At 44.3% G+C, this 15,416-nt stretch overlaps 1 protein-coding gene across 1 annotated transcript in view; it reads right to left on the bottom strand.

The window, feature by feature from the left end:
- Positions 1 to 8,739: 8,739 nt before the first annotated feature.
- The window catches only part of LOC138453240 (b(0,+)-type amino acid transporter 1-like), a 321,037-nt gene continuing 314,360 nt past the window's right edge, over positions 8,740 to 15,416 (bottom strand). The window contains exon 6 of the mRNA XM_069605898.1: positions 8,740 to 9,836. Within this exon, the coding sequence (XP_069461999.1) occupies positions 9,606 to 9,836 (231 nt within the window). The 3' untranslated portion in view covers positions 8,740 to 9,605. The remainder of the gene's footprint in view (positions 9,837 to 15,416) is intronic.

Here is a 15,416-nt window from a genome sequence, read left to right as displayed (position 1 = left end):
ACTTCACAATCAGCTCCGCACCAGACTTAGTGCCTCCAAATGCTCTATCCAATGTGTACATTATGTCCTTCGCTGTGGGGTCTGGATGGGTGGCACAGAGCGCCTGGATGACTCTCAATACAGGACCGTGTAGACTCTCAATGATGTGACGCCTCTTCTCCTGGTCTGTAGATCTCCAGTCGTGTCTTATCTGGTTGGTCTGGTCCGGCCAAAGTTGGTATTCCTCTTCATCCCTTGGGATTGGTTTCTCACCCAAGAAGGGTCTCAGGCAATAGGGGCCATTCTCAGATGGTGTTGCGATGGCCTTGTGTAACACATCATTGAAAGCATCTGCCATGGAGGAAGCAATGAGTTCAGCATCTCTCTCCTCTGGTGTAGCACTGGTACGCGCTCTAGGCCTTGGGTGCTTATGGGTGCAGCCATGATGGCATCTACACTGGGTGCTGCAGGAAGATGGGGCACAGCGCTGGGCCAGGCATGATTTGGGCTAAGTATAGGTGGTGTGACTGGTGCACTAGCCTGCAACCCTGTCCATGTGTTAATTGCCCAGAAAGGATAGGACACTATTGGGCCTCTCCCATGGATGGTAAGGAGCAATGTCTCAGGATCAACTTCCTTAGGCCCATAGCAGACCAGGATGCTGGTTCCTGCTAGGCCAGGGGCTTTAGCCAGGCATTTAACCTGGCCAATGAAGGACTGTAGGGACTCTGTCAACCTGTGCACCTGGTGTAGAGGTGTGCTCGAAGGGATGTCACCTATGATAAAGCAATGGTCAGGCTTAATCCCCTCACCGTCATCCCAGCTGGCTACCTGAAGACAATTCATGAGGATGGTACCTGTCTGCCAGATGGGGCATTTCGAGGTTGGGCAAGTATGCTTTTTAGGATCTTGCTCTCCTCCTTTTCTAGCGCAGCTATATTACAGTGGCCCCAGAGTCCGCTGCCAAAGGTTGCAGCAGTAATAGTCTCCATTTTGTATACCTCTATGGTGTGTAAGATATTTCACCCAACAAATCGTCTCATAAAATGGATAACTAAGGTGCCCCTTCTAGCTAAGGTTACCAAACATTTACAAACTTGACGTGCTCACTTGTCTGTTTTTTGGATACCTATGTCCAGATAGTCGTAGCTGTCAATCTCTTCAATAATCGTATCGTTAATAGTGTTGGCCTGGGAAAATCATCTGGAGAGGGACTTTTTGGATAGGGACATGGTTTTTGTTTTTAATATATTGATCATCTGCCCTTTTTCCTCGCACATTGCTCAAAAACCATTCAATATCTGTTGTAAACCTGAAGAAGTTTTAGATATTAAGATTGCATTGTCTGGAAAAAGGAGTAAAAATGTCTTTAATGGGTAACTGATGGGGCAATTGTCTGCAGAGGTGTGTGTAAGACAGCGGTATGCTCTGGCTCCCACCATATTAAAGCTGTTCTGGATTGATTTAGTCGAGTTTCTCGTTGGCCAGCAACAGGATGTGCCCAGCGAGGGAGGACAAGTCTTTAAATACCTACTACTCACTTGTACATAAATAGGAATATATAAACTATTGGGCACCTTTTGCAATTACTGTATTCACAAGATGCTGGCCATTAGTAGAAGAAAACAAAGGCAATGTTGATGGGCACAACTAAGTATCCCAGGGTGGAGTTTTTGTGTAAATTGTAGATGTTTAATGGTAGAATCTCTCTTTGACAATGTGGGTGTCTGCTTTGATGATAAAACTGGGGGGGGGGGCAAAGGTGGAATGCATTTGGACTAAATGTGTTCTATCTGAGGCCAGGGATCTGAAGATCAATAGGAAGTTTAGTGGGAATCCACTGTAGTTCATTGATATATTTCAACAGAAACCTGTTCCTGCAGAAGTATTGCCCTGCAATATCACGACCTGCAGTTTCATGAATGAGGTTGGGATAATTATTCCCCTTCTGTTCTGTTCTAAATAGTGGTGCCCCACCCAGACAACCTGTTTGTTCCTACTAAACCAATTCCACCCACACCTCTCCGCACCTTTCCACTCACAAACAACAATTTGCATTGCTATGACAATATTCCTGAAAATGCAATTTGTGAACATTGTGTCGAGAAAAATGTAGCATACCATCATGACAGTTATATATGGTGCTGATATCTGGTGGTATGCACCATTGCTTTGGTGAATGTAGCTGAACATTGCTTCCTTAGATGCCTCTCTTCATTGTTGATGGGAGCTCCGACCAGGCCCCTGCATCTAGCGACCTGGTTTTATCTTATCTCTCTTCCCAATTGCATATAGGATTAGGTTCTCAGGGGACCCAGAAGCCAGAATATACCAAGCTGCAATGACAGATATTTTAAAATTGCATGCTTGTATGAGGATCCTGTGGCTGGCCTGAGTGAAGACAACTATGTATGGCTGGTGTTCGGAACCCTGTGGATGTCTCCAACTATGATTACTAGGGACTCTCTTAGGGAAGTGAGGGAATGATTTTGGAAAGTGAGAAAGGAGGTAATGTTGGGTAACTCAACAAATGCCCCATACTGTCCTGGTATTTCCATCAAAATGATATATGAGGGATGGCGGCTTATGTGGACTGAAGGGTAAAAAAGGAAACCAGAAAGCTACGTATATGGTGTAGATTGTGATGACACCCTCTGGGCTATGTGAAAAACCGAAAGGATCTTCCCTATTTACTCCCTGGGGAACCCTCTTCTCATGTGGCCAGGGGACAGCCATCGCTGTTGGATCCAGACCCTGGGGGTGGACAAGCGAGGGAGGATCACATGGGTGGAGAGTTCTCTGGGATTGGAAAGGAGGATCCCGAAGGCAAGACATGGTATCCCCCCTTTTCCAACATCCCCCTACCCAACATTTCCTCCACTTTCATAGGCTGTTATGAATCCTGTCCCATTGCCCCCACCCCAATTCAAACAGGTACCACGATAAAAGGGAGGCATAGGAGAACCGGGAAAAGAGAATTAAACATATTACCCTGTGTCTTACAGAAACACAATTATTCCCCTTTTCCTGACAGTATTTTACCTAATTTACCCACAATCACTACGGAACAATACAACTCCCATAATTCCATTTCTCCACTTAGCTGCCAAAGCACTGAGAGAAAGAGGAGGCAACTGAGAGCCATAAAGATTACCTCTGGAGAACACCTTGAGACACAGAGGAAAGACTATTTACACCTAACCCTAAGTTGTCATGTTAATAGGGTCAGGCAGAGTCGGGCAAGGCTGGGCAACTACTCACACCTGAATCCAATTAACTTTCTCAGCAATTATAAAAGATGGAGCACACATGTACACTCGGAGAGAGTTGGGGATGCTGGACGGTGCATGAAGGCCAGGAGGAGAGAACCCTGTGAGAGCCTGGAGGAGGACAGACTGCCAAGACACTGAGCCTGTGAGTAGAGAGGAGGCTGCAGTGTGGTGAGGGAGCTGTGTTTCCAGGGAGTCAAACCAGGGACAGTTGGAGTTGGCTGGTAGTGCCCAAGCCAGAGCTCATTCACTGGGTGACGTACTGAAGCCCAGGCATCTGAGGGGAAGGTGGTGAGAACCTGACCTCAGTTGCATCCCCTTAAAGAACCCTGCTGATCCCAAGAACGCCAGATCAGTGAAGTGGGAGCAAAACAGGAGAGATGTATTGTGGGACTTGGAGTTCAAAATATGAAAATTAGAGAGGTTTCTTTGAGAAGCTGAGTGAGGCTGGGTACGAGAAGGAACAGCTCTTCCGCGGCAGATGTGAACCAGGCTGTGGGAGTTGGAAGGCCAAGGGGCTGATCATCAGTTGAGAGCACCGAGAGAAAGCCAGGCAATATTTCCAAGCTTTCGGGAAGCCATGAGTGTTCGGCAAGGAGAGCCGAGCGAGCAGAGGAATGAAACCTTCATGGTGCCAGAAAATGGCCCACGACCCTCCCGGGTGAACCATGGAGTTGGGGAGGAGCAGAGGAGGCATTGGAAGCTGCCTTGGGCTGCGAGGAAAAGATGAGACATTCATTTAACACAACCAGTGAGTTATCGAGCACAGCAAAAGTCTGGTTGATGTTAAAGCAAAAGTGACTGTGATTTGAAAGTTGAAGTTTGCGTATGTGCTGATAACACTAGAAAGAATTGAGCAATTGTTCAAGGAAAAGGATACCGAGTAGCAGAGTGTTCCAGCGAGAGGAAGTTGCACATTGAACTCTCTGTGAAATGTTATGAACTTTTGATGAACATTTGAAAGATATTACGAGTGAAGATCAAAGGAAAGAAAGTTAAATAAGAGGAAGCTGAAATATGTGAAATGTGATATACACCAAAAGGGCAAAAGTAAAATATAAAGAACAAGGCCAAGAAGGCAAGTGAAAGAGAATAAGAACTACAAGTACCGAGAGGCATTGGTGCTGTAAGAGAAGATTGAGAATTGGAGGAATATGGAAAGAGAGGTCGAAGTGGTGATGCAGAGGTCTATGTAAAATTACTAGCAGTTTTGAAAGTCTTTGACAGTGAAAGATCTTAAATAGAAACGTCGGGAAGGGAACCCCCTTGAACAAGACAGGCTTGATCCAGGCAGAGGGAAGCCTGTGCAGAACTGTAAGAAATGGTGTGATAAAGTGAAACCAGACAGGCTCGAGTCTGGAAGAGGGAAGCCTGTGCAGAACTGTAAGAAATTGTGTGATAAAGTAAAACCAGACAGGCTCGAGCTGGCAGAGGGAAACCTGTACAGAACTGTGAGAAATTTAGAGCAAATTAACTGATTATTGATGACAAGGCGCATAAAGCCTAATGAAGTGATTGAACTACCAGTAACTGAAAGCCTACGATTGAGATGTTGAACTATACCAGGAAGACAAAGTGTGCAAGACTGAAAGAACTGTGCCATCCACCTATCCTTTGCTTATTATGAAGCTCTCTAAACCCCAAGGGGTTGAACATGGGGAAAGGAGTTGGTGCTGAAGCCATTGTGACATTTCCTTTTGAGACACTATTTTAATTTTTGTATTCCCTTAACACATTTTGTTATCTTGAGAAGGAGTACAAGGTTAGGTTTTCTTAGTATACGCTGTTTATTTTGACCAGACTGACTTGGACATATTTGTTATTGATTAATGGTCGAAATTACTTAAATTTAAGAGTTAGGGCCAGTTAGGAATTCTACCATCCCAAGCAAATTCTTAAATACCGGTTTTTGAAAAGTATATCTATTGTGTTGGTGTCTACTGCTCGATACCATGCCTTCCTCACAGCTATCTAAACACATAGTGGGGCAAGGAGCCCAGGACCAGATTCTGTGAAAGTGATAATCATACCGTTGAGACTGTGGTGTACTTCTTACACTTATGCCCATGTTATTGTAGATGGAGACAGACGCGGCACCTATCCCTCTTTAGCTCAAATAGTACTAAAATGTGTAATAAGGCCATTGATTAATGTTCATCCATTAAGGTTGAGAGGGTGACAGACGTAGTGGCCCTGCCGGCTACCTCACTGTGGCCTGGTGCAAAAGAAGATGGCCCTGGCTCTCTGGATTTACAGGCCTTTGCTAAAACAAAGGGATATCTGTGGGAAATGGATGCTGTTTTATAGAAATTTGAATTTGTATTACTTATGTCATAGTACGTCATAGTACAGCCATGCCGGTCTGGAAATAAGTGCTGGTAACAAAGGTTACCGACTCTGGCTGCCGGTAGGGGCCGTGAACTCCCAATGGTGTTGTAACATGTCAAAGCGGATGAAATGATGAAGAAGGAGAAGGACTATGATGAAAGACTGATGGAGAAATATTTTGTGATTGAATGTGATGAACGAAAAAGACTCTGGAGAAGAACTGTGGTCAAAGACAATTACTGTGATGAAGGAGTAGTACTGTGACAAAGGAATGTGATGAAAGAAAATGACTATAACAAAGATGAAAGACTTTGATGGAGGAGGACTATGATGAAAGAGAAGGACTGTGAAAGGGACAGACTGTGACAAGGAATTGGACAGAAAAGGTCTGTGATGAGTGATAGACTGTGATGAAGGAGAAGGACTGTGATGAAAGAAAAGGACTGTGACGAAGGGGAAGAATTGTCAGGAAGGAGGACTCTGAAGAATTAGAAGGCTGGGATGAAAGACTGATGAAGGACTATGAAAAAAAGGACTGTGATGAAGGAGAATGAATGATGAAGAACCACCACTGGGTCACAGGAACAGAACTCTGAAGAAGGACTGTGATGATATAGAAGGACCTTGATGAAAGACCGTTATGAAAGAGAAGAACAGTGATGAAGTTGTAAGAGGGACAAATGAAGGCAAAAAGTTGAAAAAATAGATGAAGTGATACTTAGGAGGATCAGAGAGTGATTGAGATTGTGCCTGACTTAGAGACTGTGGCTCAGACTAGGACAAAGAAGAAGGACTTTTAAATAGGGGAATGACTAAAATGAAGGGTTGTGTCAATGTAAAAGGAATGTGGAGAACGAGGTAGACTGATGAAGGACAGTGATTTAGGAGAAGGACTGTGATGAAGGACACTCGACTGAGAATGAACACAGCCAAAAAACATGTTCTATGGGGTGTTCCTCACTCCAGAGGGGCCACATTTTATCTCACTGGAGTATTCATAGAGACGAAATATTAATTTGCATATCAGTCTTGTACCGCCCACAAACATAATTCAGCACTGAAATGCATGTCCATTGTCCTCTGAACAAGAGTACCAACAGTAACCAGACATGCGTTTCTTGCTTGTTGGACATAATCAGTGAGCGGAGGCTGTGCTTCTCTGAACACAATGAGCAAGGGGTCGACGTCTGGATTACCCTTAGTAATTTAGGATTATACCAAAGGTTTTTCAAAATATGTAAACGTGGGAGCCCCTTGATTGTTATCACTCAGGGGTCTACAACCATGTTTTAGCTCAGTACTTGGTAGGCAAACCTTGCTTGTAATGGCGCTGGATTTTGTTTGCATCCTTATTTGCGGATTGGTATATAAGGGCAATGCACTTAGTGTCTGTTGCCAATTGTAGTTTTTATTGGGCACGTAATTGCTAATGTTAATCTTAGCACGTATGGTTCAGATCACATGTGAAAGAGCCAAGATGTGTTTCAACCAAAGTCTTTATCAATGCAGGGTAGATAGTGGATGTCCTTGATTAAGCAAACTGAAGGCCACAGGACCTCCACTATCTATCTACCCTTTACAAAGAGCTAACTCATTTGAGCCCTGGCAGCACCAAACCGATTACCACACACACAACGCTTACCACAAGCTACCTCTGCACATTACAACCTGATCGAGAAGGGAACAGCAACAATTCAGAGCACACCACTGATTTCACCCATACTCCCCATTCACCACACCTATTCAATCGACATTCAAGGCACCACTCCATGCAGACACCAGACTCAGTGTGGAAATTTACATTAAATGAACACCAGATTGCTTTCTCTGTTAAAAATATCACACAATAGATTTACCCTTGGTCCACAAACAGCAAAATCCCAAACAAACTTTGTGTGTGTTAAGTTGCAGGCACTGCTACCAGGCTAACAGCTAAGAAATAGCTTGAGGTCAAAATAGCACACAAAAATACCAGATGGTGGTGACTCCCCCTGACCTTAGGCTAAGGATAGGAAGGAACACATGTTGAGTCTCCCCCTGCATGTCTTTATTTGTTTGTCACTACGATTACTCACTGAGCTTTCTGTTCACCCTGCGTTATTTATGTTTCATGCTAACAGCTGAAAAAACTATATTTATGAAGTAAGAGATTGTAAGTCAGAGAGCACTAGCGAAACATATGTTGTCGCATCTCTCTGCTCGAGTGCTTTGTTTGATGCTAATAAACGTGTCTATGTGACTATTACTCTGTCAAGGTGTCTCATTCTTGTTTTTATATTCCAGGCGGGAGAATCTTTAGGAGGTGTTCACAGCTGTACTACAATGTGTGCCTTTTAGCATCAAATGCACTCTGCAAAATCATACAAATGACAACTATGCTGTACAAAACTCTGACATTGACATAGATCAGGTGATAATCTGGCCACCCAGCACTGCGTATCCTTTAGCTTTAGTATATAGCCTTGAGAAGAAATACATGTACTTTGCTGCTGCATGCTCTATAATGTTAAACTGAAATTATTTTTTGAAAACCTTGGCAACTTCTTGCCATAGCTTAGTTCTGTTAGAAATAACTGCAGTTGCAAGTCGCTAGCTTTCATTGCTTTGTGCTGTCGGTATGTACCATTGCTCTATACTGCCCGTACCTGTTTTTTTTAAAGTGTTTTCATCAGCTGCAATACATTAAAACCATCTTCTTGTACATAAGCACTCAACAAAGAAAAGATACATATAAAGTTCACTGGCATTCTGGCGTTTCATGTAGAAATTGTGTTGATAATTAAATGTGGGGAGGAGGTGGAGTGTAATGTAGTAAATTATATATTGACTATTCTTTTTGCAAATTAATTGCATCAATTCCTCCAATATATGTGTTTATGGTGTTCAATGTGATGAGATGTATAATAAGTATTTCCTATGCAGTTTGTTGAATCTCACAATGTGGCCACCATCATTCCTCTTGCAAAGGTGCATGTAAGAGGAAATCACCTTTTTATACCGCACTTACTGCCGATTCCTTCGACTTGTAAGTGCTGCAATAATAGGTTTTATTATTGCCCAATTTAATGGTAGACAAAATGTATTGAATTGTAAGGATAAAAGGCTGAGTTGGCACAGCCAGTAAAAAAGTATTTCCAGTACAGTTTTAGATTTGTAATGCTTTAATAATATTGTACAGTGGATGTAGTTATTCAGGTCGGATTCCTTTTGTTTCTAAGCACTATGATAATAGGTGACATTATTACCCAAACTTAATGACACTCAATTTGTTGACCTCTGAAGAATGTAGGGCTCAGTCAGGCATGCTGGGATTTAAACCTGTGACTGCAGGATTCACACAGATGTTTGGGGCAAGTGTTTAATTCAATCAATGTCCTTACTAGCTCAAAGGAGACAGCAAAAGTGCAACTAAATGAGGTTTGTAATTTAAATAATAACTTGATTCATATCATAGAATAGGATTATATATAATTAGCACCGGGGCGGGGAAGCCAACCCATCAGGTTGCTCGTACCAAGGGATGAAACTCAATCTCAGCCAGCGTTCCGAGCAGCCCGCTGGCTGCTTCCACCAGCCTGCACTGCCAACTTGCACCCCATCCTCCCATCCCTTAAGTACTTTTTTTTACTTCCACCTTTCTGATGCTGCTGCGCTCCCTCCAGTTCGCTACAGATATCGAAGAGGGGATCCGTAAGCCCCACTTCCATTTCCGTGGTAGCCATTTTAGGACAGTATTTTGTTTGAATGCATGTGATGCTGCACAGCATCCCATTCATTCAAATAAAATACACTGCTCTCAGCACCCCAGGTTACCGGATTGGCAACCAGGGTAGTAATAGCATTAACACCCTGTGTGGCATGCCAGATCGGGTGTTATTGCCCTGGGGACCCTTGTTAAACACTCTTGCTTTGCTCAAGCCTTTAACTTGCCCCCGGGGCGATAACACTCGATCCGGCACGCCAAATCAGGTTTTAATGCTTAATTCGATGAAAGATGCAGCTTGTAGAATTTGTGGATTTAGTTGAATATTACACATTCTTATCTGTCGGTGCAACATCCAGTAGCAACTGCAGATGCAAGTTAACTTTGCTCAAAAACTTTGGATAGCGCTTAAAGTGGACTAGTGGAATGTAAACAATGACACCACTCAGGATGAACAAAACAACATAAAGAAACTCAATTTGCGGGCTGTCAATGATAGGAGCCAGCACGAGGTACACAGCTGCAATAAGGAAAATGATTGGCAAAATAATTGGAACCTGTGAAAGGAAAAGAAAATAGTGTTAGACAGGTCATAATTCTAAGCACATTAATTGGTATTATTATGTATACATTTCTTTTAAAAACGACGTTCATACATTTTGGATTAGACTAGAAGTATAATGGTCCAGCTAGTAAAAGTAAAGACACAATAATCTTTCCCACACTCTGCCATAGGATGTCCTAAACTGTAATAGTGCGATAATGCGAGCCAGGACTGGGAAGTACATCTTAGTGGCACACAACATTTCAAAGGCATTAGCAAGCTCATTCGGGAGCAAACAGAAGCATAGACAAATATTTATCGGGAACCAGTGGGTTACAAATTACATACATAAACTGAAATATTTATTTTCCGGTCTTAGTTTTGGTACCTTTACCTGTGCTTTTGGGCTATTTTATATGTATATTTTTATGATGTATTGGACCTCATTAAGAGGTCAGTGGTCCTGGTATAAAACACAGATCATTATACACTTTGGGTGTGAATCACTCTTCCATTTATTGGTAATGGCAGCTAAGGGTAGCCTGTTCACTCATTCAAGAGCAAAAAGGCGTTTCATCTGTGGTTGGTGAGTGTCGACAGGTATGGTTGGTGGCCTCCCCCTATCACAGACATGTCACTCAAGGTATATGTGCCAGACCAACCAACTCCTCCTCACTCAACCTCCCTTGTCTTTGTCCTTGAACTTTTTTACATGTTTACGTTAGGGGCCTGTGACTGTCGGTTACGTGGGAATCTTGAAGTAGTACATAGCCAAAGCCCAGTTCAGTAAAGTCCTTCCACAGATTCTTCCTGTACGGGAGATGGAAGATTGTGAAACATGTTCATGCCACGTCAGATCCACCAATTCTCTTGTCTCAGAGATTACCCACTTAACCACATATCTGGCCGGACTAGCCATCACCCATCTCTCTTGCTGCTGGAAGTGAACATCTGCATCAAGGGCGGATGATGAGAAACCTTTAGGTAGTTACAAGAGCTTTTTTCAGAAAAGCCGTTCAGACATGCCTGTTTGGGTGGTTGATTTAACAAGTCCCCATAACTCTTTGCCATAGGCAACTGTACCTCCGAGCTTTGCAAAACAGACCTTTTCAATTTCGTCAGCGCAGTTGTGCCTGTATTTGCGGACCAACTTAATAATGGCTCTACCTGCAATGGATGTTTTTCTAGAAGCCAGCTGCCTTTTCAGCTGATTGGAAGCATAAAATGGATGTGCAGATGATGGGTGATGCCACTGCCTGCATTCCACGCTGCTGTGCACGCTGTCCAGGATCCACCCTTGTCTTCCTTGACTTAATTATACTGTGGAAGAGTATGCTTATACATAGTCACACATGCCAACATAGACCTGATTGTTAGATTTCCCATGACCATGTTTAGTAGCTCAACAATACATTGGCTACTCCAATTCCTCCCTCTGTGTGCATACCCTCTCCGTATTTGGTAAGAACGGGAATGCATGTGCATATGTAAGAAGAGGAGCACTAAATTCACAATATATTTGAATTGCATACCATGTATGCATTTCCCTGACTGACATTCTCTACTGACATGTTACCGGCTACTCTGCATACCTCCTTATTTTATTTTTATTTATTGGTTATTTGTAAAGCACTTATACATCGCATGGTGTTTCAAGGCATATCAAGACAAAAAAGGGAGGTGAGACAAGGGAGCGTAAAAACAAAACAGAAACGTTCCTACTAGGTCTTGAGACATTCGGATCATGCAAGTGCTGTAACAAGAAAGCATCAGGACAAAAATGTGAGGGTACAAGGATGAGGAGAACAAACAAAAACGTTCCTACTAGGCCAAGAGCTATTCAGAGTGTGCAAGTGCTATCACAAGAAAGCAGGGGAGAAAGGGATGGGGAAGTGCAGGTACAAGTAGGATAATGCAGCATTGGAATGCCTCACCTCATGGTGCACGGGGCTATATCAATATGCAGGTACAAGCCGGTAAAAATGCAACATTGGAATACCAATTACAGGTAAAAAGCACTTAGTAAAGCCAGACAAGCAATGTGACAAAGTAGGCATGAGTGAATGCAGCCCTGCAAAGCCTCGCCTCATGACATCAGGGGCTACATCAGGCATGCAGTCAAGCAATGTGACAAGTAGGCAAGGGATTCAATATGATCAAACACAGAGGCAGCATGGAGCTAAGTGAAGAGTCAAAGTTAGAAGTAACGAGCAGATAAAGAGCGAGCATAAGGTTTGAAGTTACAGCAAGTAAAATGCAAAGGCGGCACAGGGCTAAGTAAAAGTCAGAAATCAATGATTGCAGGTAGGTAGGACTGCAGAAGCCACTCGAAGACGACGAGATAGGGGGTCGGCGGCGTGGTGCGCAGGCTGCGCAAGTGTGTTGTAAGGACGCTAGTTTGCCCAAGTCTCTTGTTGGACCAGGAAGGCGAGAAATTAATAGTTTGATAAGGTGCTTACCAACGCCGCTTGGTGCGGGTCACAAAAAGTATGGTGGGGGGGATGCCACAAAACAGAGGGGATGGTGAAATGGAAAAGTAGGATGAGCAGGCGTGGGTCAGTAGGGCTTGCCCTGCTCTGAGTGTCGGGAGGCTGAACAGAAGTGGGGAATGCATCAGCATGTGGCTTCGGAGATTAAGGTGGATTGCGGCAGCCCGGCAGGAGAGGAAAAAGGTTCAGGGGCATGAGAAGGAGCAAAGGAGACATATCGAGCGGTCGATGCTGGAAGTTATGGGCAACAAAGAAGCTTACCTAAAGTACAATGTAAGGAATGCGACATGGCAAGCAAGGGCAGGAAGATTGATCCTGAAGGTGGAAGGATGGCTCCCGCAGTAGAGGATAGTGAGGATAAGAAGCAGAGGGTCATCCCACGGAGAATGTCAGGTAAGCATCGGGCCGCTAGACCAACGCGGACAAGCTCAGACAGAAAGGTCCAGTGGGCCTTTGCCATGGCCCGGCTTTTACAGCCGGCTTGGAGGGGGCTGGGGAAAGACACAGAGGCAGCCAATCAGGTTGCTTGGAGGTCGGAACTTCCAGGCAATGATGCCAGGTGCCGGAAGGCTTATGCCATGGCTTCTACTGCCAATTGGCGACCTAAGAAATGTGCATGGGGAAACATTGCAATCTGGTACACATTAGGACTTGTGGCAATATATAACAGCCATTTAACTGACTAAATGCTAGGTTCTGCCAGCACCACATAGTGAGACAACTGCAACACAGCCCAAGAAAGTTGTGGAAATCACCATCATGTGCTACACCCTCCAAATCCTGGCAATCAGACAATGGGTGGAATGCCTGACTGACCTATTAACTCCTCCACGGTGATGCTCTATGTCAAGACTTGTGGGGAACAGTACACTCTTTTAAAGCTTACTCACCAGAGATGGCTTACTGTGTGGGTAAACTGGGCATGTGCCCCGGGTGACCACCCTCGTAGGGACCCCCATCTACGTGCTGCATGTTTTCATGTTAAGGGAGGCTCACTTGTGTACCACTGCAAACTGTAGGGAATGTCACTCCTTCCTTTCATTGTTTGTAGAGAGCTGTAGTCATCAAGCCCACTAATCTACGACGTTGAGCCATCACGCATACCGCCCCCTTTCAGCCTTCCTGCCTAAAGCTGTCGCTTTTCCTGTCACGTCCTTTACAAGCACTTTTTGTGTACGTGTAATGACGGTGAGGGGCGTGGGACTGGGATAACAAAATGGTACCTGTGGAGAAACAGAGACAACTCACTCTATAAAACATGCCAGTGAGTATGTGAAGATCAGCCCTGGGTGTCATGTGCTGTTGCAACAGCCTCACTCTGTGGAACTTCATTGCTACCACAATATCCACTTTACTGATGCAGTGGCATCTGCGTACACACTGCAAGAGCACACAATGAACATATGCAGGAGCACACAATGAATCAGCACGCTCAGGACACATATTGCAGTACAACCTCCTCTACAGCTAGAAACCTAGACCACCATTGGTGCAGTACACTGAGACCCCACACTGGGGCTGCGCACCTTGAATACACTCTGGAGCAAAACACCATAAACACGCACTGGGACAGGACAGCTTCAACACACACTGGATCAGTGCACCCACAAACTATGCTGAAACAGCGTATCTTGAACAGACACTGGATCAGCAGTCGTCCTAAGAACACAAACTTGGGGCCTAATTCATGGAGCATTTAGAGCGGAGAAAAGTGACTTTGCCCTGTCAATAAACACTTCCCACCAAGCCTAATTCACAGAGCGATGAACATGCGTTCTTCAATCCTATATGACTGTCTTTCACACTGGATTTGAAATGCAGCATTCGCAATCACCAGCATGCATGGAAGTGACTTGTGCCTCCACCCCTGGTAGTTCAGCCACAGTACTCAGAACAAATCGCATAATTCTCACCCTGCCTACTCCCCAATTGCATCCTGCTGCAGTGCTCTTTGAGGGTCATAGTGCTCTTCAGCCATAATTGTTGCTAACATATAGCATCAGGAATGGCTCCTCTGGTGACAGTTTTAGCAGAGAGGCCCAGGAGCGACAGAACCTGATGTGCACTTGCTTTGAGGCCTTACCTGTTCAGTTCTCTCAATCGAGTGCCTGTCTCTTGATCTGTGCTTTAGAGTCACGTAAATTCGCTATTTGTGCTATGCAAGAAAATATTAACACCCAAAATACATTATAATTCTAGTTTGTAGTGAAGGTGTGTGCTTCTCTTTCATTGGAAACACAGCAGGCATTTTATGCAGAAATAAGACTTGTCCAAGCATTACAAATACTATGCAATATTTATTTCATGTCTTTGTGGAGGCTTGTAAAACACCTCATTGGGTTACTGCGCCTGTGCAACTTTCCATTTATGGGTTGAAATCCTGGTGGGTGGGCTACGCCTTTTTTTGCCTTCAGGCCAATACAATGAGTACTATTGAGTCAATTTGGTAACAATAGGGGTGGCTTTCAATGCCTAGGGTCCATTCCACTTGTAAAGCCAGCTACAACCTATCAAGATAGCTTAGAGTTAAGCCGTGCTGCAGGCACCTGTGCTCTGACAGTCAGAAACTGGTTTGAATCGTGGTGGTATGCAATATCTTCTTTTGTAGATTTGGGGGGAAAGGCCCAAGATATGCCTGTGCCCCAGGCCCCAAAGATACTTAAAATGGGCGTGTTACTTATCACCAGTGTAGCCAGTTATTTGATGGAGATGCACTGGAAGCTCTTAAACACTGAGGGCCCGATTTTCAACAAAGTGTTAATTACAGAAAAAGTAATAGTAAGTGTTACCGACATTTTCCGTAATTAACACCTATTCTGATGCTGTCATTTATTTTCCGAGGGAGCACAGAAAGCGCCACTTTACAAACCTATGCACCGGTTGCTAGGATTGGATGGAAACCAACCTGGCAACCGCCAATTTGGGAAAACGTTACTTGCATGTTCATTCTGGTGCCACTCCCCCACATTTAGCAACAGTGTGTTTCTGGCTTTCTTACTGTCCCCACTCGCCCCCTTGCACTTGTCTGAAACAGTCAGGTGTCTCTCTGCCTCTGTTCCTGGCAGCCATTTGCCTTCCTGACTGCCTCCAGAAGCATCCTACAA

Source organism: Ambystoma mexicanum, chromosome 4p (genome assembly GCF_040938575.1).
Source record: "Ambystoma mexicanum isolate Mex_15411 chromosome 4p, UKY_AmexF1_1, whole genome shotgun sequence".
NCBI classification, from domain to species: Eukaryota; Metazoa; Chordata; class Amphibia; order Caudata; family Ambystomatidae; genus Ambystoma; species Ambystoma mexicanum.
This window is presented reverse-complemented; position numbering and strand designations above follow the sequence as displayed.